This window comes from Semicossyphus pulcher, unplaced genomic scaffold, assembly GCF_022749685.1.
Source record: "Semicossyphus pulcher isolate SPU_LCO1_2020_fin unplaced genomic scaffold, fSemPul1.0.p SCAF_5, whole genome shotgun sequence".
Classification (NCBI taxonomy): Eukaryota; Metazoa; Chordata; class Actinopteri; order Labriformes; family Labridae; genus Semicossyphus; species Semicossyphus pulcher.
In genome coordinates this window covers 13,849,063-13,875,229 of record NW_027211726.1, presented here as the reverse complement: position 1 = coordinate 13,875,229, position 26,167 = coordinate 13,849,063, and the positions used below count along the sequence as shown (strand labels likewise).

General features: G+C 43.4%; 1 protein-coding gene across 1 annotated transcript in view; it reads right to left on the bottom strand.

Moving 5' to 3' along the window:
- The window catches only part of tshz1 (teashirt zinc finger homeobox 1), a 28,046-nt gene extending 5,187 nt beyond the window's left edge, over positions 1 to 22,859 (bottom strand). The window contains exons 1-2 of the mRNA XM_069682044.1: positions 22,648 to 22,859; positions 21,956 to 22,536 (exon numbers count right to left, since the gene is read on the bottom strand). Of these exons, the coding sequence (XP_069538145.1) occupies positions 21,956 to 21,995 (40 nt within the window). The 5' untranslated portion in view covers positions 21,996 to 22,536; positions 22,648 to 22,859. The remainder of the gene's footprint in view (positions 1 to 21,955; positions 22,537 to 22,647) is intronic.
- Between the last annotated feature and the right edge of the window lie 3,308 nt (positions 22,860 to 26,167).

Below are 26,167 nucleotides of genomic sequence, written 5' to 3'. Positions count from 1 at the left end.
CAGCACATTGAATTGCAAGAAGAGAGCAATATGTATGCCGGGTATTTCATTGTGGACTTTGCTGCTGCATAGTGGCTATGGGTGTATTTGTCCAACATGCCACACATACTATGGATTCACAAATAAGAGATAGTGGAGGAAAATGCCAGCTGCATCCGCCTGTGCCAAGCCATGGTTGGCTGGAGTCAACTTGGCATCGGCTGTGGAAGTCCTCACAGCGTGATGCTAGGAAACGGCCAGTGGACATGACAAGCTGTGTTGTTACTGCCTGTGCTCCCTGAGTACTCACAGCTTCAAGTGTGCCATTTTAAAAGAACACAGAGATTTATGGTATCAATGGAAAATGGCTTCCCACTCGGTAAATATCTACGAGTTCGAAGAAAATCCGCGTTATAATTCCTGTTAATCTTCAGATGACAAAGATAAAAGAATAAGAAATGAAAAGATAGAAAAAGAAAGATAAGAAGGTTTAAAAAGGATCCTGGAAGCAGATTAAGGGAGATACACTACAGAGAGGCAGGGAGGGAGAAAAATAGAGGGTTAAATATGCTAAGGCAGCTCCCCCAATCCATTCCTCGTAAGATGCTTGTCTGAGGTGCCAGAATCAGTCTCCAGTGAGGAGGCAGATGTGCTGTCAGCTTCAAACAGCATGTAGCTCTCTATCCCATAATCGGAATGGACATAATACCTGATGTTTGTGAGGTGCCAGTTACTGCTGCCTGGGAAAAGCTGGAGGTCCAACAGCTGCAACTCTCAGCCTTGTACGTGTGTGAAAGTGTGTGTGTGTGAGACATGCTCGATGTACAACCTTCCTCTTCTTAATTAAACTATTCCGGCGCTTGTATCGCTCTTAAATGTACGCTTTTAATTAAACACAGGCCACAGTGAAATCATTCACTTGTGTTAGCCACAAAATTAGTAGAGTTTAACCTTTTACCAACGCAGCTGCACCGCTTTCTTTCAACCTGTCTTTCCCTCCCTATCAAGATGCAGCCCACTGTATTAGAATAAATGCAAAACTGAACCTATTCAAAGTCAACGTGGGGAGAAGAGTTAAAGACAAAGCGGCTTAGCTGACAAAGTGAGAGAAACCTGACAGCAGTACAAACACACACACACACATTCACACACGAAAAGCACACTAACAGTAAATTCTACTCTCTCCCTGCCATCCTCCGTATGTTGCCTTGACAGGCATCAGCGTCAGGAGTGTGTCAGTGTCGGCCCGAGGTGTCAGTGTCCACACAAACAACCCTGAGAAGAAGTGGGAGGGGAAAGCAACAACAACAAACACAAGTCAGCCATTTTTTTTCTCCCCCCTGTGCTCGAGCCTCCTCCTTCACCATCTGTGTCAGAAAAGCTGCGGGTGCCACCGCCGGCTAATAAGGCAATCAGAGATGGAAAAGATGCTGACACGGCGGCTTTCCAGCGTCACTCAGAACAAAAGAGGAAGAGGGGAGGGAGGGAGAGAGGGATAGGGAGGGGATTAAAACGGGGGTGGAGGGGAGGAGGACAGGGGAGAGGTGTCTGTTGTGGTTGTCAGTCAAAAACGTAAGCCCACTTTGTGCTGTCAGGGAGGATAGGGAAGAGAGGGGAAGTTTTGAAAAGAGAGGAGAAAAGATGTGTTTAGGCCAGCGAACAAGAGGTGTGTGTGTGTGTGTGTGTGTGTGTGTGTGTGTGAATATCTCACATAAAAAAAGACGGGGAAACAAGTTTAACAGCAACTAACAAACTTAGTGTTAGAACTTTAGTGACATTTTTGTCGCATCTGTGTGTGTACAAAAGGTGTGGCTGATCACTTATACGTGCGTGTATGTGTGTGTGTCAAGTGTCACAGTGTGTCAGGTGCATGCGGGGATGCAATGTGGCTGGCGGGGGGGAAAGCAAAGCCATCTGCGTCTGGAGAGGAGCCTGTCACTATTGTTGTGCCCAGAGTCCAGGATTTCCTGCTGCAGACAGGTGACACCACAGTGGGACATTCCCCCATCACACACACAACGAACACACAACACACACACACACCTCCCCCCAAAAGGCAGGAAGCTGTGTGAGGTCCACAGAAACACATACACACTAAACCTTGAAATGTCGCTAAACTAAGGAAACACAAAACTATTGCCTTGCACCAAAAAACACGTTTGATCACTCGGTGGAGAGATAACGCGCCATCAGGTGAGCTAACTTGCGCATGACACCACACACACACCACAACCCCTTTTCTCACACACTCGCCCCCCTCTAAACCTTCTTCATTTATTCATGTTGTCTCAGAGAAGAGGGCAATCCTGGCTCTCATTTGCAGTGCTAATGTCCAATTCCGCCAGCTTTCACCCTGCTGATTTACCCTGCGAGGCCGGGGCGCTGCATCGGGAGCGGGGCGCCCGGCGAGGCTCCCTCACACCGTTTAGCCGCCCTTCAAAAAGGGAGCTCCGGCGTGGCAGTCTTATTTCTCTCTCCCGTTTCGCTTTGTCACCGGCCCCTCTATTCCCTGCCACTCACCTCTGATGGCTTTGGACAGGCCTGATCAGTGTGTGTCATTGACCTGTACAGCGTGCATGAGTGTGTGTGTGTTTCGGCAGAGAGAAGGCTGTAAATAAAATGACGTTATTATTTCCTCTGTCCTATCATGTAGAAAAGCCAATTATGGTAATGCTTAGTATGTCAGGCAATCTCTGTCTCTCTGTGCTCTGCCCGTCCTCTTCATTCCTGCTCTTTTCTCTCTCTCCGGGAGAGTCGTGGCTGTGGTTTCATAGGACCTGACACTCTCTTTGGACGACACTGAGGCAAACTGGCACAGACCAACAGTCTGCTCAAAGCCTTAAGACAACTTCAAAATAAAAGAGCTTGGACTGCCATCAGGGGAATCATTGGAGAGTTATATATTTCATTAAACTTACCAAAAAATATCACTTATTTACATGGCAGACAGTTGAGTTTTCCTTTTAAGGTTTTTATTTGTACTTGTTGCTTAAATTAAGGAAGAAAACTTTGAATCAGACTCAAATATGTTCCGTATGAAACGCAGAGATTAAACGCAATGAACAGACAGTAGCAGTGTTTAATTGAAGTGCGCCTCCTAACACGGTGTTGCCAAATGTACCGAGCATTAGCCATAATCTAACCTGCGTCTTACCAGACCAGACATGTTCAAGCCTTCACCTAGCAGCCTCTCCTCCCCTCCCCTAACCCTCATGGAATAGTCCACCATATGGCACAATAGCTCCGGGGCCTCTAATAGCTCGTGTGTCGTACAAATCCTCCCTCTCAGCTTCCACCGCTCTTCCGGTTTTGGGGAAAACAAAGCAGCCAGTGCAGTCTGCTCTTCATGCTGGTGGAAACATGCAAACATTTTCGACTGCTTTGGATTCTCTATAAGAGATAAACGACCTTTTCGTAAAGTTTTCGACCGTCCTGAGGGCTTTCACATATGTTCCACGTAATACGCAATTACTCGAACTCATATTATGCTAATGGGCTTTCTAAATGGGTCACATAGACGGAGCATTTTACCTCTGGCTCAGCTTCATTAGGCCACTTCCAGCACAATATGTGTGAATCAGAAGGAGCAAATGATAGCTGAGAAACAAATCTGCAGCTATTCTTCTTCTCTTTCGTGCTCTGCCCCTGTTTGCTCCGATTTCCCGCAAGCCGGTTTTGACACGCCATGACAGTGACTGTGGTCTATAAATCACCTTTTCCCTGAACTGTCAGTGCCTGCTTGTTCTGAGATGAAACAACAGCCATTAGCTCATCGGCAGCGCAGATTCCAGCCCTTTCTGCTCGACTTTCCTGCCAAACACCCCCCACACCCAACAATCGAACATTGCTCTGGTGCTACACACACATTTCAAACCATCTGGTTTGTTTTCAGGCAAAGAACAGATAAAGCATTACTAATGCTAATTAAAGATGATGTGAGTGAGATTTACTCGAGCAGTGCCAAGCACTGATTCAATGTAGGCTGCAACAGACAGATGTCATTTATTAAACAGATTCTTTCACAGCAAATATTGTCACTTTCTTTAGCATCCATACGATTTTTGTCATGGTGTGTTTTAGTGTTACAGTAAGCCTTCTTTTTTGGTTCACAATTCTTCACTTTTCAGGACTTCACACATCTTTAAATTTGTAAAATGCAACTTAAGTTGTGCAATTTTGTTTCACTCAAGGGCGCCCTAACTTGGCAGAACGAGGTTTTATTAAAATTCAACAACTAACAGGCTAACAAAATAACACGGTTTCATCCTTTCTTCATAGACGCCGTCTTTTGAATTCACCTGCACTGCCCCTGACAGCGGAGCTTCCTCCGACTAAACAACAGCTGCTCCCATCGCCTAGCAACAACCACTTGATGGATGACCCCAAAGATGGATAATTACCATAAATCACTATGGTTGTGTGGAGAAAAGAAGCAGAAAATCACTGTAGGGGGGGGGGCGTGGGGGGACAAGCTGAACCACAGTTTAAACTAGTGTGCCTGGTGTTTACGCTAACTTTGCCTCTTGTGAATTTGTCGAACTGCAGTCGCCAGATCGGGTTGGTGACCAACGAATTTTAGCAAAATCAAAAGCTGCACTATATTTGTGGATAGCGTTGTGTTTTCGGAGTGTTTCTTTTGAGTGGTCAGCTGTTATGAAAAGGGGCTGTAAAATGAAACCTGATGAAATGAGTCATGACACAAAACCTGTCCTGAAGGAGCAGCGAGAAAGAAAACAAAGTGGCCGGAGGAAGGAAGAAAGGAAACAGCCAAGAATGAATGATGGCAACAATGATGAGTTTAGTGCAGCAAAGCAGACGAAGGAGGGGGGAGAAGGGAAGAAACACACGGAGGAAGTGTGTTTACAGCCTGAAAACGCGTATATTTATGCGCTGTGTGTCTGAATGAGTGTGTACTAGAGTAACATAGGTTGTCGCTGACATACGGGGAGTGAGGAGAGAAAAGGGTAAGAATAAAAAAAGAAGATGAGAGGCCACGAGGCTAAAACAGGGTCACAACCTAACCAGTTTGGTCTAGCCGAGTCCGGTTGCACAATAAGCCATCAATCAACCTTCTCCATGCTGTCAGACCTCCCCTCAATTCACAGAGGCCATCCACTTTGTACACTGCTGAGGAACAAAACATGGAGAAGGAAAAGAGACACAGAGGGAGAGAAAAAAAATATACACACACGTGTAGGCGCGCACACACAGTTTCACATATCTGATCGTATACTCTCTGTGGGAAGGAAGCTCCTTTAAGATTCACTTACAACAGAAAAAAGCTCAGTGCAATTTATCCATGCGTCTTTGCTAAATGTTTGGCTCTAGAAGTTACTGCAAGATGGCTAACTGTCCACAAGCTAGCCAGCCAGCAACATGCTAGCACTAGTCAGTCACAAAGGCTTTTAAGGATTCTTTTTACTTCCTCTAAATGCTAACTCTCCTTAGCATTCCCCCCGCCCAAAACTTGACATAATTTTATCCAAAAGATCATCTAACACAAGAGAAAAGAACAGTGAACTTTAATCATTCGTTTCACAAAAATATTTAGCTCTAGAAGTTTGTAGGAAGACTCACAGGGTAAGCTAATCTAAGCTAACTGCAAACTAGCTAGACATCCAGAAACATGCTAGCACAAGTCACAATCTCTACAGTCAGCTGTTGAGTCTCCTTAGCATTTCTTTAATCCAAAACTTTACATAATATAATCTAAAGATCATCTTATACAAGAAAATAGAACAGTGAAATTCAATCCTTCGTCCTGGCAAAATAGTTCGCTCTAGAAGTTTGTCGGAAGACTCACAGGGTTAGCTTATGTAAGCTAACTGCTCACTAAACATGCTAGCCCCAGTCAGTCACAATAGTTCTCAAGGATTCTTTTTACTTTCTCTACAATTGGTCGTTAACTGTCCTTTTGTCAGCATTTTGTTTTTCCAATATTATACGCACATATCATAGCACAGTTTATTTCACCTATGCATCTTAGCCAAATATTTTCCTCTACAAGTTTGTTGGAAGACTCACAGGGTACAGCCACTGTAAGCTAGCAAAGTGCTCGCAAGCTAGCCAACCAGGATCAAAGCTAGAGTGTGTGTTAGTCACAGGATCTTACTGCATCTTTCTACTTGTTCTAAAATTGGATGTTTACATAATTACATTTAGTCTTTACTGAAGAGGGAAAAATACTTAGAAAATGTTTAGCTTGCTTGCAAAATTTTCAGCTACTAGTTCGCTACATATAGTTTATTCCAATATATTTAAACATATTTGTATCATTGACTGACTCATTTTAAACTTGACACAAAAGATTGTGCTGATTCATTCAGTGAAGCATCTGATCGTAGCAATTCCTTTGAAATGAACAGATTTTTCCTCATGATTTATTTGCCATTTTAAGAGGCCTCAGAACTACTAAACAGCCTGATTTAATACATATCATTTTGTCTTCCTGGATCAAAACATTTCATCGGCCTCCCTCTACCCTTATCTACTTCTCGGAAAGACATCAACCGAACAACACAAGCCTGAACCAAAGAATGCAGAGTACTTTGTGAGAACAGGACCTCAGAGACCTGACTTACATCCCTTTCCCAACATAAACACAGACAGACAAAGAAATCATAACTTTAAAAACCATAAAGTCACTTCGGGGAAATTAATTAGAACCGCAAACCCTCGGGGCAGGAGGCTGCTCGGGACAACCGAACGTCCCCAAACATTTTAGTGCTTTTAACTGCATGTGTCACAGGGGAAATTCCAGCAATTGTGCACCATCAAAACCGTTATCCTTTATGCATCGCCACATTTCCTTTTTCATTCTGCCCGCTCAAGTGACGAGTTAGTGCTGAAGTCTGGCGCTCCATTAAACAAAGTTCTTCTGTTTCATTTCAACACTGGTTTAGGATTTAAAGCGTGATGAATAGCAAGCATAAGGGCGTAACAAAAAAATATAACAAAAGCATAAGCAGTTTGGAGTGTGTGTGTGTGCATTTTTTTCTCCTTTTCCTGATGACCATGGCAATAAAGTGACAAAAGAAGAAATGATAGGAGGGAGGAGGGATTAGGGGCTGGAAAAGGGTCCCTGGAGAAAGTCAGTAAATTACGTACTGGGCTCTCAAAGTGGACTAGTATCAGTAGCCATCTCAGACTAATTGCATGTGTGTGTGCGCGAGTATGCATGCCTGTGTGTGTAACGGCTGCGAACGGCTTCACAGTCGGAGAGAGAGAGGCAGGAAGAGAGGAAGCGATCCTTCAACAGAGCACAATATCAGACTGTGGACAGACAACCAACGGCTGGAAGGTTCTGGAAAACCAGAGAAAAAGCCTTCCTCCCTCACATTTCAACTCGCAAAGTGCCCTCCATCTAACACTAACGCGCACACACTCGCACACACACATAAATGGCACCATAACTATATCCGCAATCAATCTCCGCTATGAAGACACATCCATCTTCAGTAATGTTAATGGGAGGGTTTTGAGGGGGTGGAGGGGGGTGGAGGACAGGGGTAAAACAGAGGGTATGCGACTGCAGAGCTGACCTCAGAGCAGTGTGAGGTAATACTGCGCGTGTGTGTGTGTGTAATAGAGACAGGCTAAATGAATAAAAAGTGAGAAAGCAGCTATGCGCATTACATGTTAGCGTGTCTGTCGGGAGGTCAGGTGCGTGCGTGCGTGTGTGTGTGTGTGGGAGAGAGACTGATGGCTGTCAGCTTGCATCTGGCAGCAAAAATAAATTAGGCTTATGAAGACAAATGAACAGGCGATGGAAAGAGTAAACGGGGGGCTGAAGGGGGGGGATCAGGACGGAGAGAAGGGAAGGAATGAAGAGGAGGAGATATAATGACGGAGAAAAGAGGGATATTGTGAGTGTGCGGTGGCACTGATGTGAAAGGAAGGAGATGGAGCGGCGTTGCCAACTAAGAGAGAGTTCCTTTCGGCAGCCAGTGACCGTTCATTAAGAAGGACGGGCACACAGACAGGCCTGCTGCTGGCAACAGGAGAGGCTTTGGCTGCGGCTCCTCTGGCTGCGAGGGAAACATATATGTGGGTGTATGTGTGGGTATGTGTGTCGGTAAATCTAGGGCCAACTTATCTTGTTTTCCTGAGCGCTTCATGCGACTTTTCTTGTCTTTCTTTCCCTGCTTCAAAAGCCAAAATGTAGCCTGAATATAATGCGTGATCACTGGGTTCGTATCTGTGCTGGAAGTGCCTCTCAGTGTGTGTTTCCTCCGCTTGTGTGTCGGTGTCAGCGTGTATCCATTTGTGTTCCATCTCCGCAGATTTGTCAGTGTCTATCCCATGACACACTCCCCTCGTTGCGAGTGGAGGAGAGCTCTCGGGGGGCTTTGTCACGCGGCGGTCTGTTCTTTTCCTGAGGCCTGGCGCCCCTCGTTTGATAAATGACACATGTCATTCTGTCAGCCCCTGCCATCCGGGCTGGGAGGCCCCCTAGCTGATGTATGGCCGCCCAGGCTAAAGGAAATCAGAGTGTTTTGGCAGCGCCCTGAGAACACGGCCTCTTATAACGGGTATGTGTCTGTGTGTGTGTGTTTGTGCTTGTCTGTCTGCGATACTGAGCGCATGTTTAATTGTGTGTGTGCCTATCAGTGAGTGTCTGCGTCTCCCTAAGTGTGTACGTGTGTGTGCATGCTCTCAACCTGTCAGGCAGACGGGCAGAGGGAGACAAATCATCGTCATGGCCGCCCCAGCTGTTCCCCAAATTTGGTGCGAGGAGGAGAAGCGAAGGGGGTAAAAAAAAAAAAAAGCTGCCGTTTGAGTTTTAAACGGCTGATGCTTCCCAGAAACGGGAATGAGTGAGAGGACAAGTGGACACACACACACACACACACACACACACACACACACACACACACACACACACAAACTGCAATGGTGAAATAGGAATCAAGCCAATCCCAGAAGGACACAACAGACAGTCGGTGTGGTTTTCTTGAAAACAAACAAGCGCACATAAACACACATGCTTCAAACATACACACATGTAAACACACGAGCACAAGTTTGGATAAGGAATTTGCACCTTGAGCAAAATAAAAAGGCTGACAGGCAGTCAAAACAAAACCTTAAGCATGTTTACACAACTGTCAGACGTCTAAAGAAAAGGAAAACATGCATGAACTCAGAATTGTTCTTGCATGCAGAACGCAAACTTTTACCCAGAAACTTCGTAAAAATCTCTCAAAAATGTACCTGACAAACTATCTCCTTGCCAAACTACACACACAACACGGACACACACACATTTCCCCAGTGGAGGACAGTCCCACCTGGAGGTTGTGAACTCTGTATGACCCCGATGGATTGGGCGCGGGCCGAATCCCTCCCCCCCCTCTCCCACGGAAAAGAAGCGGGAGAGGGAAAAAAAACAGCGTCATTAAGCTGTGAGTGATGAGTGGCAGCCATGGGTGACATCCTCCCCTCTCTCTCTCTCTCTCTCTCTCTCTCCTCTATCCAACTGCATTCTCTCTCTCTCTTTTTTCTTCTCCATTTCCTTGATACTTTTCTCTCTCTCGCTTTATTCACCTCTCTCTCCATCCCTCAACCCCTCAAGTCATTTCTCTTTCACTCCTCTGTTGCTTCGCCTCCTCTTTTTCCACTCCCTCACACCCCCCCCTCCACCTCTTTCCTCCCTGGTTCTTTTTTGTCTGCTGTCACTCTCTTTTTCTCCTCTTTTTTCAGTCCTTTATGCTCCTCCTCACACACACACACACACAATAGTGCCTCACTCAGTCCTGTCTAGCTCCCTGGCCCCGGTCATGTAGACACTCAGCTCCTCCATACATAATAGATCCCAAATATCGAGAGGAGGGGAGCACATTTTCGCCCGCTCAGGATTGTGCCATCAGCACTGCTTCCACAGTAGCTCCACTGTCTGGCACGGCTGGGAGGCTAAAAATGTCCGACAGTAGTTCAAAAATTGTTTTAAGGCCCCATGAATATGTGCCGCCTTTTTAACCAACTTCAAACAGTCATGTGGTTATTTTTCTTTTCGTATATAGCTTGTTGTTTTGAAAATATAAAGATGGATTTACCAATTCTGATGCTACAAAATAAGATCTCATTCCAAAACAGACGCATTTATAAATTAACATTGAAAATGATCTTAATAAGTTCTTACATATTAAGTGAATCCATCTTGAAAAAATCCAGTAAAAGTGGTTTTGGAAACAGGAATTCAAAGTATTCCTTGTCTCCGGTTGGCCGATGTTATTTACCGAGGTGAAAAGGACGAGAGAGAGTAAAGAGGTAATTGAATGAACTTGATAAACTTCATGTTAATTGGTGCGAGCTGTTCAGCTCCTTGATCTTGTTTAGTTAGATTACAATGAGTTTAATTAAAATAAGTTTGATTATACGATCCTGAGGTTTGCCTTATGCGCACAAAAGCAAATCAATGTTATGGATATCGTCTGGTTCTTTTAACGAAATAAAGCTACGAGAATTTGTGCATGTCTGTTGACTCTATTATTGTCATGTTACAGTCAGACTGTACCTTTCAAAGCTTGCAATGCACGACACTGCCTGAGTCCTGCTCTCCCACATAGGACTCTAATGACTAACTCCGACGCTGCAGCTCGGTTTCTCACACTGATAAACTCATATGAAACTCCTGATGTCCTCGACATCAGGCAAGTTCAAAGCTGCACATTTTGATAAATTATGTTGAAAGTGAAATGATATTTGTAATAGATGTTAATGCTGTTGTTAATGTGTTTCACACACAAAGAAACATGGAAATCAAAAAGACAATGAGATGTATCAAGACTCATAAATTCTTTTTTTTTTTTTTAAATAAATCCCAAAAAATCAAAGTATGGTGTAATTGGGAAAGAAAGTATATGTTTAACAAATGGTTGTCTAGTTAGTAGTAAATACAGAATTGAGTCATTACTTTGGACTTTCCATTCATTAAACTCTGTCAGCAGTTATTGTTAACCCAAGTTTAGGAATGAGGCTCCAACTATGAGACAAGGTAGGAAAGGAGTGAGGTGACGAACTGAGAAGATGATGGAGAGGAAAAACAGATGAGTTAAGTTAGAAAAAGTATGTCTCACTCACTTAGAAATGACTCATACACACTGGAAATGTGGCCATTCTTAGACTTGACATATGAGGCCAGACAGATTCCTAATAATACATTGTAAGTATTCAGCAAGAAAATAAGTAGTCACTGAGGCTACAACCAGTGGTGGAAGGAGAAAATATAAATGTTTACTATATTTAAATATGAATAACACAATGTAAAAATACTGTAAATCAAAAAGTTACTCTGTGGTAAAATTATCAAAACAGAATAAGTTATATTGTACTGAATAATATAATAAAAAGATAATATACCATAGTCTGTGATGTAGCCTATGAGTGGAACTCATGTTAAATACTTTATTATTTTGAATCGTTCAGTCATGTCATGTCTGGACCAACAATCAGACATTCATGTCTTAATATCTGCAAGACCAGTTGAGAGATTTGGACTGGTGCTTGGTTTTACCGGGGGATACAGCTGTGTGTCATCAGCGTAGCAGTGAAATGAAATATTATGTCTTTGTATAATGTGGCCAAGCGGTAGCATATAAAGAGAAAATAAAATTGGTCCCAGTATTGACCCCTGAGGGACTCCACAACTGTATGAGTTCATCAGATAGTTAGCATGACAATCATGAAGGAATAGTTCTGGAAAATGTACTTATACACTCTCTTGTCGAAAGTTCGATATGACTCCCGTGTCTATACAATGAATACCAAGCTACAGCCAGAAGCTAGTTAGCTTAGCTTAGCATAATGACTGGAAACTGCTAGCCTGGCTCTGCGCAATACAAACAAAACCCACCTGCTGGCCCTAAAGCTGAATGATTCAGACGTTACATCTCATGTGTTTCATCAAAAAAAATTCAGAAACAGTGTAAAAACAAAAAAAATGTTGTTTATTGGAGGTTAGGCTACTTTAGAGTTAAATATGCCTCCACTACCTCTACTTTTCCAACTCTAATTTGGGCTTCAATTTTGTACAGTGAGAGTAGATGGAGACGCGTCGTACATCTTTTTATACAGTCATTGGTGTAGACCTTCATGCAAACAGTATTTAATGCATTGGCAGTTCTATCACTATGTACCTTCTGAGAGGCAAACGGACCTGAGACAGACAAGCAAACGGGCCAACAGACGGGTCAGAGACAGAGACAGGTGATCAGAAAACAGATGCTCAGGTAGACAGTGAGTACGACCGACTGACAGACGGAGCCGGTTTGCTGTGACAGTGACTGATCGACGATGGAGACACGCCGTCAGATGAGACATTCGGGTGTACTTGAGGCGTCCCGCTGCTCCCTCTGAGACAGACGACTTAGAGGGACAGAGCCGGGCTTATACCCCCTGTGACCGTCGCTGTCTGAGACAAGACGGCGGCTCAGGGCAGATTTGGGAGGAACTTTTCGGGGGGTAGCATGTGGTGTTGTTGAATCCCGAGCGGGATCCCGAGACATTATATCCCCTTTCAACTGCCCATCAAGATGACGACTGCTAAGTGATTACTTTGTGTAACCCCGAGCAAATTGTGGTCAATGGGTGCTTTCATGCTTTTCCCATGCAGAATGCTTTATGGGCTGCTGTGTGCTTAACAGGAATGGAAATGGCTTTCAGAAAATATGTTACAGTCATGTGTTTAGACTTCAAAGACGATGACACAAGACTTAACTACCCTGTGACCTTTTGGATTTTTACAACTCAGAAATGGATGTTGCTAAAATCAGACTATTGTGGGGGGAAAAAAGAGGCTATTGAAACCTGAGGACAAGGCCTATTTCGCTTTCCTTTTCACATGCCAACTTCATGTTCTTGTAACCAGTTCACTGACTCTTGAGCATCCGGTGCAGAGAGAGAGAGAGAGAGAGCGATAGATGAGGGCTGCGAGACAGGGAGGAAGATGAAAGAAAATATGAGCAGGGTAGAGGAGAATTGAGTCAGTAAGATAGAGATTGATGACAGATAGGAAGATGAGAAAAGGCTTAGAGGGAGAGAGAGAGAGGGAAGGAGAGGGCCGGTAATCCCCCCCCAAAAACGAGGAGATAGAGAGGGAGTGGGTTGAGATAAAGATGAAGAGGTAAGGGAAGGAAAGAGAGATGGTAGTGGCACCACACCAGGCTGCAGTGTGACCTTCCCCAGCGTCCGCTCTCAAGGACAAAGTGTCATCTGTTAGCTGTATCCGTTCCCAGATGGCTTATCTGCAGTAAACTAGTGTCCCAAAAAAATGATATTCATTGCCTCTCAACCCACCTTATCAGACAAATAAACACTCCCTCGGGGAGAGAAATTTCCGCCCTCTGACTTTTGTCCACTTGCACCGTTTGGATATGCTGAGGCCAGCTTTTATCAGTCCACATGTAATAAAAACAAGTACCTTCTTCTCGTGATATACGGCCGGCTTGTAGCTCTTCCTCTACATTAGAGCTGCGAAGGGAATAATACACTCTACCGGTAGCTGCTGCTTAGTTTGCACATGTTTAATGAATGCTAATGTTCCCCTGATGTTTACAGGGGGATTAAATGCAAAACACCAACAGTGCACAGTTATCGTGGGTATATGCATTTGAGCCAGTCTTCACCGTGGCAACCACAAAAAAGAAAAAACATAAACAAAATACATTAATTCCATTTGAAAGCCTCAAGCTGTTTAAGAGTGGCTTTATAGTTTGGCGTGAAGAATCGATTCCAAGTCGACATAACAAACTTTTCATTTGCTGCTCTGAAGTTAAATGGACTTTCTGCTGAGATACAACATTCAGCCAAAGAGTCCTGCAGCAGCCAGAGTCTGGAAGTGACTCTGATTCGTCTTCACTTGACAGTTTCTGCAATTTAACGCATTCCTACAAATTGTAGATAGTGTAAGCATACAAGCATTATCTTCTTTAATGAATTAAACATCTTTCTGATTGATTACTTTTAACATAATCACATTATTAAAACAAGGGATGCACTGATCCAATTTTTCTCTTCGAATAGCAATTCAAGCTGTGTGCCACGCTTCTTTTTTACCAACTATAAAATGTTTGATAATAAACGGATGTAACTAATAGTCCGGGGTAAAAGACAAATCTATGAGTTCATGTTTCATTTGCACTGGCAGTTGCGACTGTCCCCCTCCGGTTCAGCCAGATTTCCAGCTGACCTGATTCTGGTCAGACCAATCAGAACCTTTTATCTGTTGTAGGGCGTGTCTAAAACACGTTGGCTAACGCTGATGTTGAATGTTCTGAATCTGCTATCGCATCAGCATTAAATGTACCGCATGGTAGTCATGTTACATCTTCATGGGAGGGTTGGCTCTTGAATAAAATCATGCCATATATCTGTGTATTACGTTGAACTAGAAATGAATGGGATTTTGGAACTAGCTTCCTAGCCTAGCAGCCTTCCTCTACGTCATACGTTTTGTTGCTTTGATTAGTTCAGCGTTCAGAGGCGTTTGGTCTGCACTGTATGATAATCAAAAATAAAGGTTCCAGACTCATTTTAATTTACAAATTGGTCTGGCAGTGTGAGGAGGTTATGCAACTTGTTTCTAATGACAATGACGAGGACATCAACCATTTCCTTGGTCCCTCAGTGAGGTCATAATAAGCCCCATACAGATCAGAGTAGTGCATCCGCAGATTAAATGTTATATATCCATCTCTCTAAAGGCCAAAAGGTAAGAAGTAGTTTTTTCCCCCAAAATTATAAAATAGTTGGCAGGTTAATTTTTGTTGGAATTATGGGAAGCAAAACCTTTCCAATCATTTTTTCCTAGAAAACATCAAATACACACCATCTCAGCCAGAGAGCTGAACACTGTTTCATCCGACTGAAACAAATTACTAGACAATTTAGAGGTGAAAGTGGTTTTTATAACCATGGTTAAACACGTGATTTAATTATCCTGAAAACAGAATGAAATTATGTTTGAATTTAACTGTTCTACTTTACCTGGGAAACTCCTGAGACAAGTTCAAAGACTAAACCTGAGTAACAGGATGTATGAGACATAAATTCTAAGCTCTAAGGATAAAATATTCCTACCTGGTAACAGTAGAGCGAGTGTCTGCAGTAGAGCACAGGCACATATAATCAGCGGCTAATAACAACACAGTGGGAGTCGCTACCCCACCGTAAATCAATGGGCAAAATAATTGCTAATACACTGGTTATCGATTAGCGTGCCCGCCATGCTCTCATTTGGTGGGGCGACCGCGGCTAAGCGCTAAAGCAGTGACAAGGGTAAAGTGTTATTTCTCAAAAAGGCACACAGACAGACAGCTGGGCAGCGCAAAATGACTACAGGGCCTCGGCAGTAATTCTTAATTGACACCTGTCAGAACAATGGCAGCAGTCACAGCTGCTGCGGGAGAACAGCTACCCAAGTCCTGTTCATCTGTCACTTTTAATACCTTTTCTTCACAGGCACTCTTTCTCTGCCTCTGTTGTCTTCTCCCCCCTCCCTCACCAGCACCCTCTGTTACCCAGAATGCTTCAACCCCAGATGTTCAAGGCTGGATAACAGGAGCAGCACAATGTCAGGGCTGCAGTACGGTGGTCAAAAAAGGCAGGCTGCAAAGGCCAAAGGGATTTCCAAGAGGAGAAACGTTTTTTGTCTTTTTGCAGCGTTTTTTGTTTCCATTTTTGGATTTGTTTTAGACTTTTGAATGTGCATCATTTCTGAAATTACAGCTCATTTCTCCTGATGAAAATCTTTTGGGTCATTGCAGCATGTTCTTTCACCTGTGGGCCACCGTACAATGGTGGCCGACTCGCCTCAACTGACTGAGCTCTTGACTCAAGTATCAACAACATGGGGAAGAAAAAGAATCAATAAAAAGATGTACTTATGGTTATTTTTTAAGTCACTCTGCTTGTGGCCTCATCTAAAGCATGATTACTGCAGCAAGCGCGCCTCAGTGGCGATTTCTGATACATCAAGTACAAAAAACAAAAGGATGGTGAGTAATTTCTGAAACGCAGAAGGAATATCTGAATCAGAGCAGCCATCACATGCTAACACTCTCTCCTATATCGGCGTCTGTCTGGTAAACAGTACATCAATCACGCGAGGACACACACAATAAATGTAACACAACGCCGTAACATAAAGTCTGTTTATGCTTCGACATACTTGTGCGATGCGACCAAAAAGAAAGCCATGTGCCAAAGGTAAGAGCAACGAGACACACATGGAAAACAGAGTGTCGAACAGAAGGGGTCGAGACAGAGGATCCCCTGAGTGCACGCTGACCTCTGAGTGTACCCGGACCTCCCATCCTCGTGCCTTAAATCATGACCGGCCATTTTTCTTTCTTTCTCAATAAGTAACCGTATACCCTTTGTCTTCCTTTGTCTGAATCTCTAACTGCTTGAATTACTACAGAAACTGTCCAACGGTTGTGTAAAGAAACAAATGCAGCCGGCCCACGCAGTTGCTTCCTTGTCAGGCATATTTTCAGTTGATTATTCAATCATCAAAAAATTAAATTGATAGTTTTTTGTCGTTTGTTTATGCGCAGCTTCTCAAATGTGAGGATACGATACATTTCCAGGGTACGATACATTTCTATGTGTGATGGATACAAGATTTCAGCTCATGTAAAAAGCAGTCAGTAGGATTATCTTATAAACTGATCGATGATTTAACCCTCTGACTGACTCTTTCACTCACTCAGCAGGAAAACTTTCCCAGCGCAGAGTGAATCCTTCCCAGGAACCAGCCACCGCTGCCCTGAACCCCTCCAGGACACTCATGTGGACGATTTCACGCTTGTTCTCACTCCTGTTATTATTTTACATCCCCACTGTACATTGTGGCTTTTGTTGTGCAGCTGTTCTGAATCAAAGCCAAAATATCTTTGTGAATGGAAAACAGGCACACTAAAAATCAGAGACAATAAGTCCACGCAGGATGTATTTAAGAACCAGAGGATGCTGGTGAGTTTTTTTCCTGTAAATGTGACCTTGTTTTCTTTACGTGTTTGTCGAGCCTCCTTGTGTCGTGCTTGAGTGAAAATCCAGGTTTCCTCTGAAGCTCATTAAGCCCGGGGGTAGTTTTACCTCGCGGCTGCAGCGCCGCACGCCTTTACATCGTCACCACATCGCCGGCGCACCTAATTCCCACATATTCTCAATCCGACCCTCTCTCTTCCATAAGAGCAGTCATCGATCTTCATTTGTCACTTAACCTCCACCAAGATGAGGACAGAGAGCGCGGTAGTGCGAGTGTGCGTGTTAGTGTGTGTCTTTGATTTCCTGAAGGCCCGCTGGCTCTGACACAACATGCAAATGAAAGTGCGGGTGTAGCCGAGTGTGGGGTAGCAAATATATCCACTGACTCCTTCAGTCAATGTCACCTGTTAATGACACTTTACATACACCGCCTTATCAGAGCATCTGAATATTCCACATCCACACACACACACGTAAACACACTGACACGCTCTGCTCTCGTCTGCAGACTTCAAATAACATAATTTTTCTCTCACAGCGCAGCTTCAACTCCTGACAAATGTCATTAAATACTTTATCAGAAGCATCCTGATAAAACCAACACAAGTTTCCGAGGTGCCGGCTTCTTAGTTGACAGGTGCCGTGAGCTAAATTTCTGCAGAGGAAAAACACAATGCAAAGTAACAACAACAACAAAACGTGGCTCAGAACTTTGTTCCTGTTCTGTCAAACAAACCAAAAACGCTGTTACAAGAAAGATCAGAGGGAAAGTGTGAAGAAAATGTTCCACATTAAATTAAACTCTTTTTTTACTTTTAAAAACTACCCGAATTGAATATTCAAAAACTTGAAAACAACCTTTAAAAGGCGTTCGTTCCCTGCATGGTGTTAGCTAACATTGGTCACACTGTTAGCATCCTCTCCTGTTGACTTCACTCTGGCTGTGTGTGTGTGAGAGGAGGCTAACACCGACTTGATTATATCAAAGCAGCTTGCAGACTTGACACCTTGCAGAATTTGTAAGCATTAATCGGTGCGGCCCTGTCACTGATCCGTCAGCCATACCTGGATAATTAGGGACCGCGGCTAACGACGCCGTCGGGAGGAGGGGAAGCTCAACTTCTCCCCCAACCCGCCCACCCTCAAGTCATAATTAAGAGCCTCCTTTAAGCACTGAGGTAGTGGTAGTGGTAGTGGCAGTAAAGGGGGATGTGTTTAGGAGATGTCACCGGCTCTGTCTGTGCATCCTGTTCAATCAGAGTGGCCTCAATGTGGACGTGTTGCAGAGTGCTGTAATTAAACACGCGCTGCGGACAGATCATTAAAATGTAGCGCTGTGGTTAGTTTATTAGAGAATCATACATGTTAAAGAAAAGCATTCAGAGTCTCTCATTGTAACTTGATTTATGTTTAGAGTGCTAAACTTTTAATTAGCAGCATCCGTATGTGAGTGGCTAGCTAGCTTGCTAACATTTTTATCAGGAGGGCAGACGAAAGCAAAGTAATTATCGTCCTCAGCTATGGAGGAACACATTTCAACGCGGCCATGTTTGACAGCCAGCATACAGCTTTCTCGCCCTGTATGACCGACACTGAGTCTGTCACTGCAAAATTAGACTAAGAAAGATAACTGATTAAAACTCCTAATTCAACCTTAAAACACTTGTGAGTATAAACATGTAACTCCCAGCCTCTTGGTCTACCCCTCTCTGGATTGGTCCCCACACTTCGCTCCGCCTCTTCCTCCTCCTGTCTATAAAACCAAATGTTACGCAGTAAAGGTAATAAACAATGATATTTTTCTGCATCTAGACCTTTTTAACTCCTGGTGAATAAATTCCACACAGTGTCGCACTGTAATCACACTGACATGTTGAATGATTAGTTGACAGATTCATTACTTAGAGTGACAGTGTTTGATTTAAGATATTGTGGCTGCTGGAGTGAAAGCAGGACGAGACGCGCGGCAGCGCCGTTAATTTTCCAACTGCAATCAGACCTGTGACCTCGGTGTGAAGGCGAATACACAACAATGGCTTCTTTGTGTATCTTATGGACAATATCGAACATCTGATTATTAAACTAATTAGTGGCTACATAGCTGTGCTGCTATATTTAAACATGGTGATGTTACTGACGCAAACAGCCACAAAGCAGGTGCTGATTACTGCAGTTACTATCAAATGCTTTATTTTCCCTTATTTTCTAGATATAAAGTATATTATATAGTATATTACGTGCTTTTTAACAATGTATCGCTACATCTCAATCTGTGGTTGCTTTTGATGAATTAAATAGTCTATGAAAATATCGTTTATAGTTCCCAAATACCCGTAATGTCTTCAAAAAGCTGCTTTTATCCGACTAACCGTCCAAACAAATTTTCACATCTGAGAATCTAGAAGCAGAGAAAGTTTGGCGTTTTATACTTAAGTCATATTTAAAATTGTTTTGTCGTCACGACAACATAAAACTCCAGACAGAGCGACGTAAACAAAACTAGCTCGAGGTCGCTGCCCCAATACGGTTTGTTGCTTTGTATAACACTTCTTTCTACAATTTTACACTCATCATAATTACTCCATACAACTGCATTGTCCTTTTTAACATAATTTCCTTTGACAAACACGTCCACACAACTGCACTCGAGTGAGAGTACGACTTAAGAAAAACCCCTGAAAATGACGACAAATGACTGCAGCAAAAGTCTGCTGCTCAAATTGCTCTGCACTGAAGTCAACTGCCAAAACTAACAGATGCAGTAATGCGGTTCCAAATGAAGGAACACTGATGTATTGTCACTGGTCATAAAGTAGATAGGGTGCAGCGCCATTACAGGGTCTAAAATCATCACTGTGACTGATGAAACAGAGCCCATTTGAAATGGCATACAAAGAGCCATTGAAACCCCCTCTTTCTCTCTCGTTCTCTGTAGGCAACATTTTGTTTTAGTGCAACTCCAGAGTGGAAATATATGTGGTAATATGTGTGTTTATAGGTAGGTACAACATTTCACAGAGGAACACGCATCACAAGGGGTGTTAAAGTTTTTGCATTGACCATATGTCACGCAGTGGAAATAATGCAGAGACAAAGCCTGCCAAGCTGGGATTGACCATTACTGCGTGTGATGTATGTGTCTGTCACAAAAACAGACAATTAAATCAATATTCAAAAGCTGAGCGGGAATGGGGCCACTTCAGAGCTCGGCTCAACGACAAGAAGAGGCTGCAAAACAGGATCACAGTTTTACGCCATCTTTTTTAAGGGGGGGGAGATTTAACCAATAATTTGTGGCAGAGGTATAAAAACCGACGCTATTCATTTTCGCTCTTCAAACACATTTCTCTCCATCCATCAGCAAAGCCTCGCGTCAATTAGAAATTACAGCCCCACCGAGTTCAAAGTCTTTCTGTCACAACCTTGATTAAGTCTGCTTAACCTCACATTTCCAACCGCCTGCTTAACATTCTGCAGCTGTTTTATTCGGCTTTGGTCATTACTGCACAAACTTCAAAGGCTCCTCTCTCTCTCTCTCTTTTTTCTTCTTCTCTCCCCGTCATTTTGAAAATGCGTGTCAATCACACGCATCTCTCAGGGACATCAAATGGATTCAGACAAACATGTGAGTCTCTCTCGGAACAGTTCACGTCTGGTCAGCTTAGCGACTACATGTGGGCACGGCTGTCAAAGGGAAACGGAAACTGTGGCATGGAATTTCTGGGAAGATATGTGATTATTTATGTTTGCTAAGTCTATGAGAATAACAAGTAATTTCTTGTTGAATGTGAATTAACGCTTTAATTTTAGCACGTTTGGTGCGTATTGTTCCACATTTCACCTGATACAGACCTAAAAATGTAATTTTTGTTTTTTAATTTTCTTTTTTAAATGAGTTGGTATCAAAAATATTCCTGTGGTGAAGCAGAGGGTGGATTTTAGGTACAAAAAAGTGATTTTATGTCCTTTAACTCCTCATTTATCACCCTAATGTTTGTTTTGGTTGTATTTGTGTATAACTCTGATGCATATATGATTTACAACACCTCCTTTTTCTAATCATTAAACCCCGAGGTCAGGTCAGGAGCTTAAAGTGACCATCAGATGCTACCTCCCCACTTCACCCTGCAGTGTTTCCGTACTAGCTTCTCTGTGATCTCGCTACGCCCCAGCACCCCTCCTTCCTCCCCCCTCCTCCTCCTCCTCCCTTGTTCCCTCCCCCTTGGGGTATTAATCGCAAAGTATTTATCCCGCTTGAGAACTTTTCTTTCAATTTGTCTTTTCTTTTGCTCCTCGGCGGGGGCAAAAAGTTACTCCCTTTGAGGGAGTCCAGCTGCCGCGGCGCATGCGTGTGTCTATGGTGAATGATTTACTGATGTTTATCAGCAATGAATAGATCAAAGGCGGTCGCATGACAGGCGATCAATCAAGCATCAAATCAAGGATGGCAATCCCGGAGCGGAACACAGGCTCAAAATACGCCACTTTTCTTTCTTTTCTCTCTCTTTCTTTTACTGGCACCGACACATCAAACACGTTAGCCTGTTAAAATGAGATAAGATGAGCTTTGTTTGCAGAACTTGGATGCTGGTGGAGGATGAGCTTTAAAGCGTGGAAAGTGAAGTGCATTCATTTCTCACAGACAGCGTTGGCATGGAGGCATTGCTGCGTAGAAAACACTGTTGCCTGTTTAAAATGCAGAAATGTCACTAGAAATAAACTTATTATGGGCGTTTGAGATGTGAAGAAACTGTGCAGCATAAAGGCAGCATTAGAGTGAAATTTTCACGTTTATAGTCAAAGGCCTATAAGATATCCATTTGTACTTGAATGCGCCCTGAATCAGGCCTAAACGCGGCTGTGTAAACTTATCTGCATATCAGCCTGATTCCTGGCTGATTATCGAGACTGGTGCCTGAATAAAGTGTGTGTATGTGTGTATATGTGTGTGTGTGTGTGTGTGTGTGTTTGAAGTGCCGGGGCTTACCTACTGACCGCCGCGGTGCTTGCTGCTTTCTCCTCGGCATGCTGCTGCAGGACTTTCCGCTTGACTTTTCATGCAGAGATCAAAAATCTCGGCCGAGCTGGAGAGGAAACCGGTGCGAGGAGGGGAGGAAATCAAAGGCAGCAGCGTTTTCCTCACTTCTTCTTCAGCGGGATGAGAGGAGGAAAGTGTAGATCCCTCGCAGGATGAAGAAGTCTTTTTTTAAAGCGATGTAAGTGGAGGTTTAATCTCTATTGATCATTTCAGAATCGGTATGTCCGGTTAGAGAGCGAACATTAGGATTTACGGGGCTCGTCCGTGAACTTCTGCCGATCACAGAAAGTCATCGCAGGCTGAAAGCTCCGTACGAATCTCAGTCTATCGAAGGAGGGATACGGACATCTTCCATCAAAATAGGTTTAGACCCCTCACTGGACTATTTCATACCTCTGTTCACAGCGAAAGTGAAGAAAACGGAGCTTCCCCTTTCTCGCGTTTCGGAGTCCAAACTGCGCCGTAGCGTCTCTCTCCCTCCGCCCGTCCAGGTGCCAAAGCTCCGGCGGTCTCCAACCTTTCGCTACAGTCTTTAGGAGGAAAAGAGAGGAGAGAGTGACACGTTAGCCCGGGTGCTGTGTGTGTGTGTCAATCACCCCGCAGTCTCCCTGAAAACAGCCCCTGGATAATGAAATACTCACATATACGCTGTCCGTCCGATTGTCAACACGGACACTTGACGAATTCCTCACAAACTCATCCCAAAACAGATCGAGCGGGCCCGCCCTCTGAGCCGCAGACTGCGCCTTATTGTCTCCTGATGATTTAAAATCTGTTATTATTTACTCTAAAGAGCGCAAACGAGCGTCCGTGCTTATTCTCCGCAGTGAAATGTGCGCACATATGGTGATGCGCGGTGCGTTCAGACAGCTCCCACTGATAGACAGACACATCCAGCTGCCTTTCCGGCCTCTCCTTTACTCCACCCCTCCGCGAGCGTCACCCTGACAGTCAAAGCCCACCTGTCAATCTGCGGCTCTAATTGTTCGCTGGGATGGCTTTCATTTCTACGCCTTCCTGTCCCCGTACGCACGCGAGAGAGGCGCGAGCTGCTCTTGAACGCACGCCGATTTGTTAACTTTTACGCTAAAACAGCAGAATGAGAGGTGTCTTAAAAAGTTGACGTGCAGAATAGGCGACGGGAGGTTTCTTTCTAAAAACAAAATGAGGTTTGGTTTACCGGTGCGGAAATTCACAGACGTTTCAAGACAGGAAAGGTGAAGTATTAGGAGGGGATTGTAAACATATTTGTCATCGATTTAACACGTGCCTAATCTGCCGTTTAATTTTGCAAATAACAGAGATTTAGAAAAAGAAAAGAGAAAAAAAACCTCCTTATAAAATAGCTAAAATGAACCAATAAACCTATTAGACTTTGTTGATCCTGCACACGAGGATAATCTCTGCTTCAAGCTGCAAAATCAGGCTTGACTGATTATTGGGATTATACCCGGAAACATCGCTCACTAACAATTCGTGTAAATACAGGGACTTAAATGACATTTATGAAGGTTTCCTTGAATAAAAACACATTTTAGAACACTTCCGGCTTATTTTGTCTCACTTCAGCAAGAAATAAAATAAAAAATCAAGAGTTTTTCTCGCTCCAGCAGTCTGAAGTGTGCAGTGCACGTCAGCTCTCTGCTCTGCTACAAACTTTGCTAAAATGTGGATCTTTGCCGTGACCTCTTTAGCGGGACAAAGGAGGCTGCAGATCGATTCGTTACACCTTTTTAGTGAAGGCTTCTGCAGAAGGGGAGGGGCTCTGAATCCACAAGAGGCTCCATTAATAGCCTACACTCCATCCTAACTATTATCCAGCATAAAGTGTTTATAAAAGGGCACACAACTGGGCTAATGTTAGCTCAAATCAGACAGCATGATATATCCGTGTACTGCTGCAGAGGAGAGTGAAGAAGAGAGAAGGGAGAAGTCTAAAGTTTGTTTTCATTGCTGAGTGATGATAATCACAATATAACACGGATGGCATGAGAACTGGCTCGGTTCAGACTGGATGCGATCTACGGCAAGCCAAAGGACTTTAAAACAGGGTCCCAGCCATGATCATTTACACGAAGCTGGATTACAAACTTTCTGCAAACCGTCGAGCCCGTATCGGTTTAACAGATTCTGGTGAGTTCCTTAATTTACTCCTCCAATCCTTCAAAATTTACTCCACTCTATCAAACTAAACAGATATTAAAGAAAGGCGGTGGTTTCCTCCTTACGTACAGTCTTTTTTACGCTCGGTGTTTCTGCCTGTCTGTAAGAACTGATAATGCGCACAGAGAAGGTGTCTGAGGTCGCCTGTTATTTGGTGAAAGAAAGACGAAGTACCGCCCCAACATCTGTCTGTCCCTGTCTGTCAGAGCGGCCCGCGCGCTGATTGATGGAGCCGACTTACGTCACTAATATTTCCATCCCCGAGGACAGACAGACAGACAGGCAGACAGACAGGAGAGCCGCAGCTCACGAATTATTGTTCCTTGTCTTGTAGATGCTATTTAGGTTTAAATTCTTGAAAAAATCCACATAAAAACAAGGTACATTTGAACTTTTACTCAGTTTTGTTCAGTGTTTTTGCTGCAGTGCATCATTATCAACAAAATAAAAGCCTCAATTTATTAAAAGCCTTACTTTACTACATGGATGCAAACTGCGTCACAGCTTTTATTGTTTGTTACACAATTTGCCTATACATTTTGTACTGAAACTCTACTTTTAAATAAGTAATATTTAAGGTATGAAAAACAATTTTATATTTAAATGAAATCAAACCTTTTACCTTTAACTTATTTCAAGCTTCAGAGGTCAGGGAGATACAAGATCTGTGTTCAGGAAAATGTAAAGGTCAGAGACGGAAAACTAGGAGTAAAATGATCCCACATTGTGTCACAAATATACAACATAACTACACTATACTGATGTAGCAATTCTTGTTTTTTGTGTGTTTGTTTAGTGATGAAAGCATCATGTCTTGCTCTCAACATTGAGGGTTTGCAGGGGTCAGACAAACAGCAGAGGAGTCACAGTAGAGAAGCTGGTGCAGGGTCTGATCCTGGGCCAGCAGGGGGGGACATGTGGTTCAAGAGGCTGGGGTACAAACTATGCCTGCATTGAGAGATCTGAACATGAGCGGGACATATTCAGAATGAGCGCACGATCAAATTTCTGTCTTTAAATTACAAAGTTTTCTCTTATTAAGATCAACTTTCTGTATTTAAGTCCTTTAGTGTCTTTTTCTTTCTTCCTCTGGGTCTCACCTGCACCAAGTTTCTACCTCTCTTTTCTTATTCGGCCTTTATTCATACACACATTTAATGTTCATGCGTGTAATTTGATTGTATTCTACTGTAATTGTGACCTCAGAGTTGAATTGTAAGAGTCTGTTAAAACACACTCACTGCCAGCAGTTTGTGGCTTATATTTTGAAAGAATTTAAAATGTCTCTTCTTCTTGAAAGTCACAGATATTATTTAAACTTTACAGCCTATATAAGTTTAAGAATTTGCACTTTATTATAACCTTAAATATGACCTAATCTATCTATACAATGATTTCAATTTACACTGACTTCATATTTTGCGAGCAGCAGCCACGTATGATCAGCACATGATGATCCAAATTGCTTTCTACAGTAGTTACAGTCCCCGTCATGCAGCCACCCGTGTCCGTGTTCATGTACGACAAAAGCCGAACACACAAACAGTTGTTTCCCCGCCGCCCCCCCAGCTTGTATACATGAAGCCCCTCTCCCACATACTGAGGCGGTGTGACAGCGTGATGACATGTCATCCTGTTTCCTTCTCTTCTGTGTGACGACTCTCCCTCAGAGCGACTCGCAACATCCATGTCGTCCTCGAGTACATTTACATACATTATTCTCTCTACTTTCCTTTGTCTCTGTCTGTGTTTTCCTGCAGGTCTGACGTTGATATCCAAAGAGGAGAAGATCGACTGGATCATGCTGCGAAGGAGTCCTGCCCGGTGTCAAATCAGGTGAGGGACTGGGAGAAAGTTAAAACTCATGTGACCAAATTATGACACAAATGTTGTTTTAATTTTATGTAAAACTACAGAAACTTTGACACATCGTGTAGATATTATATATTAACAAATAGCTGGCTAAATATTGTGGCATATAAGCCCCACACACTACAC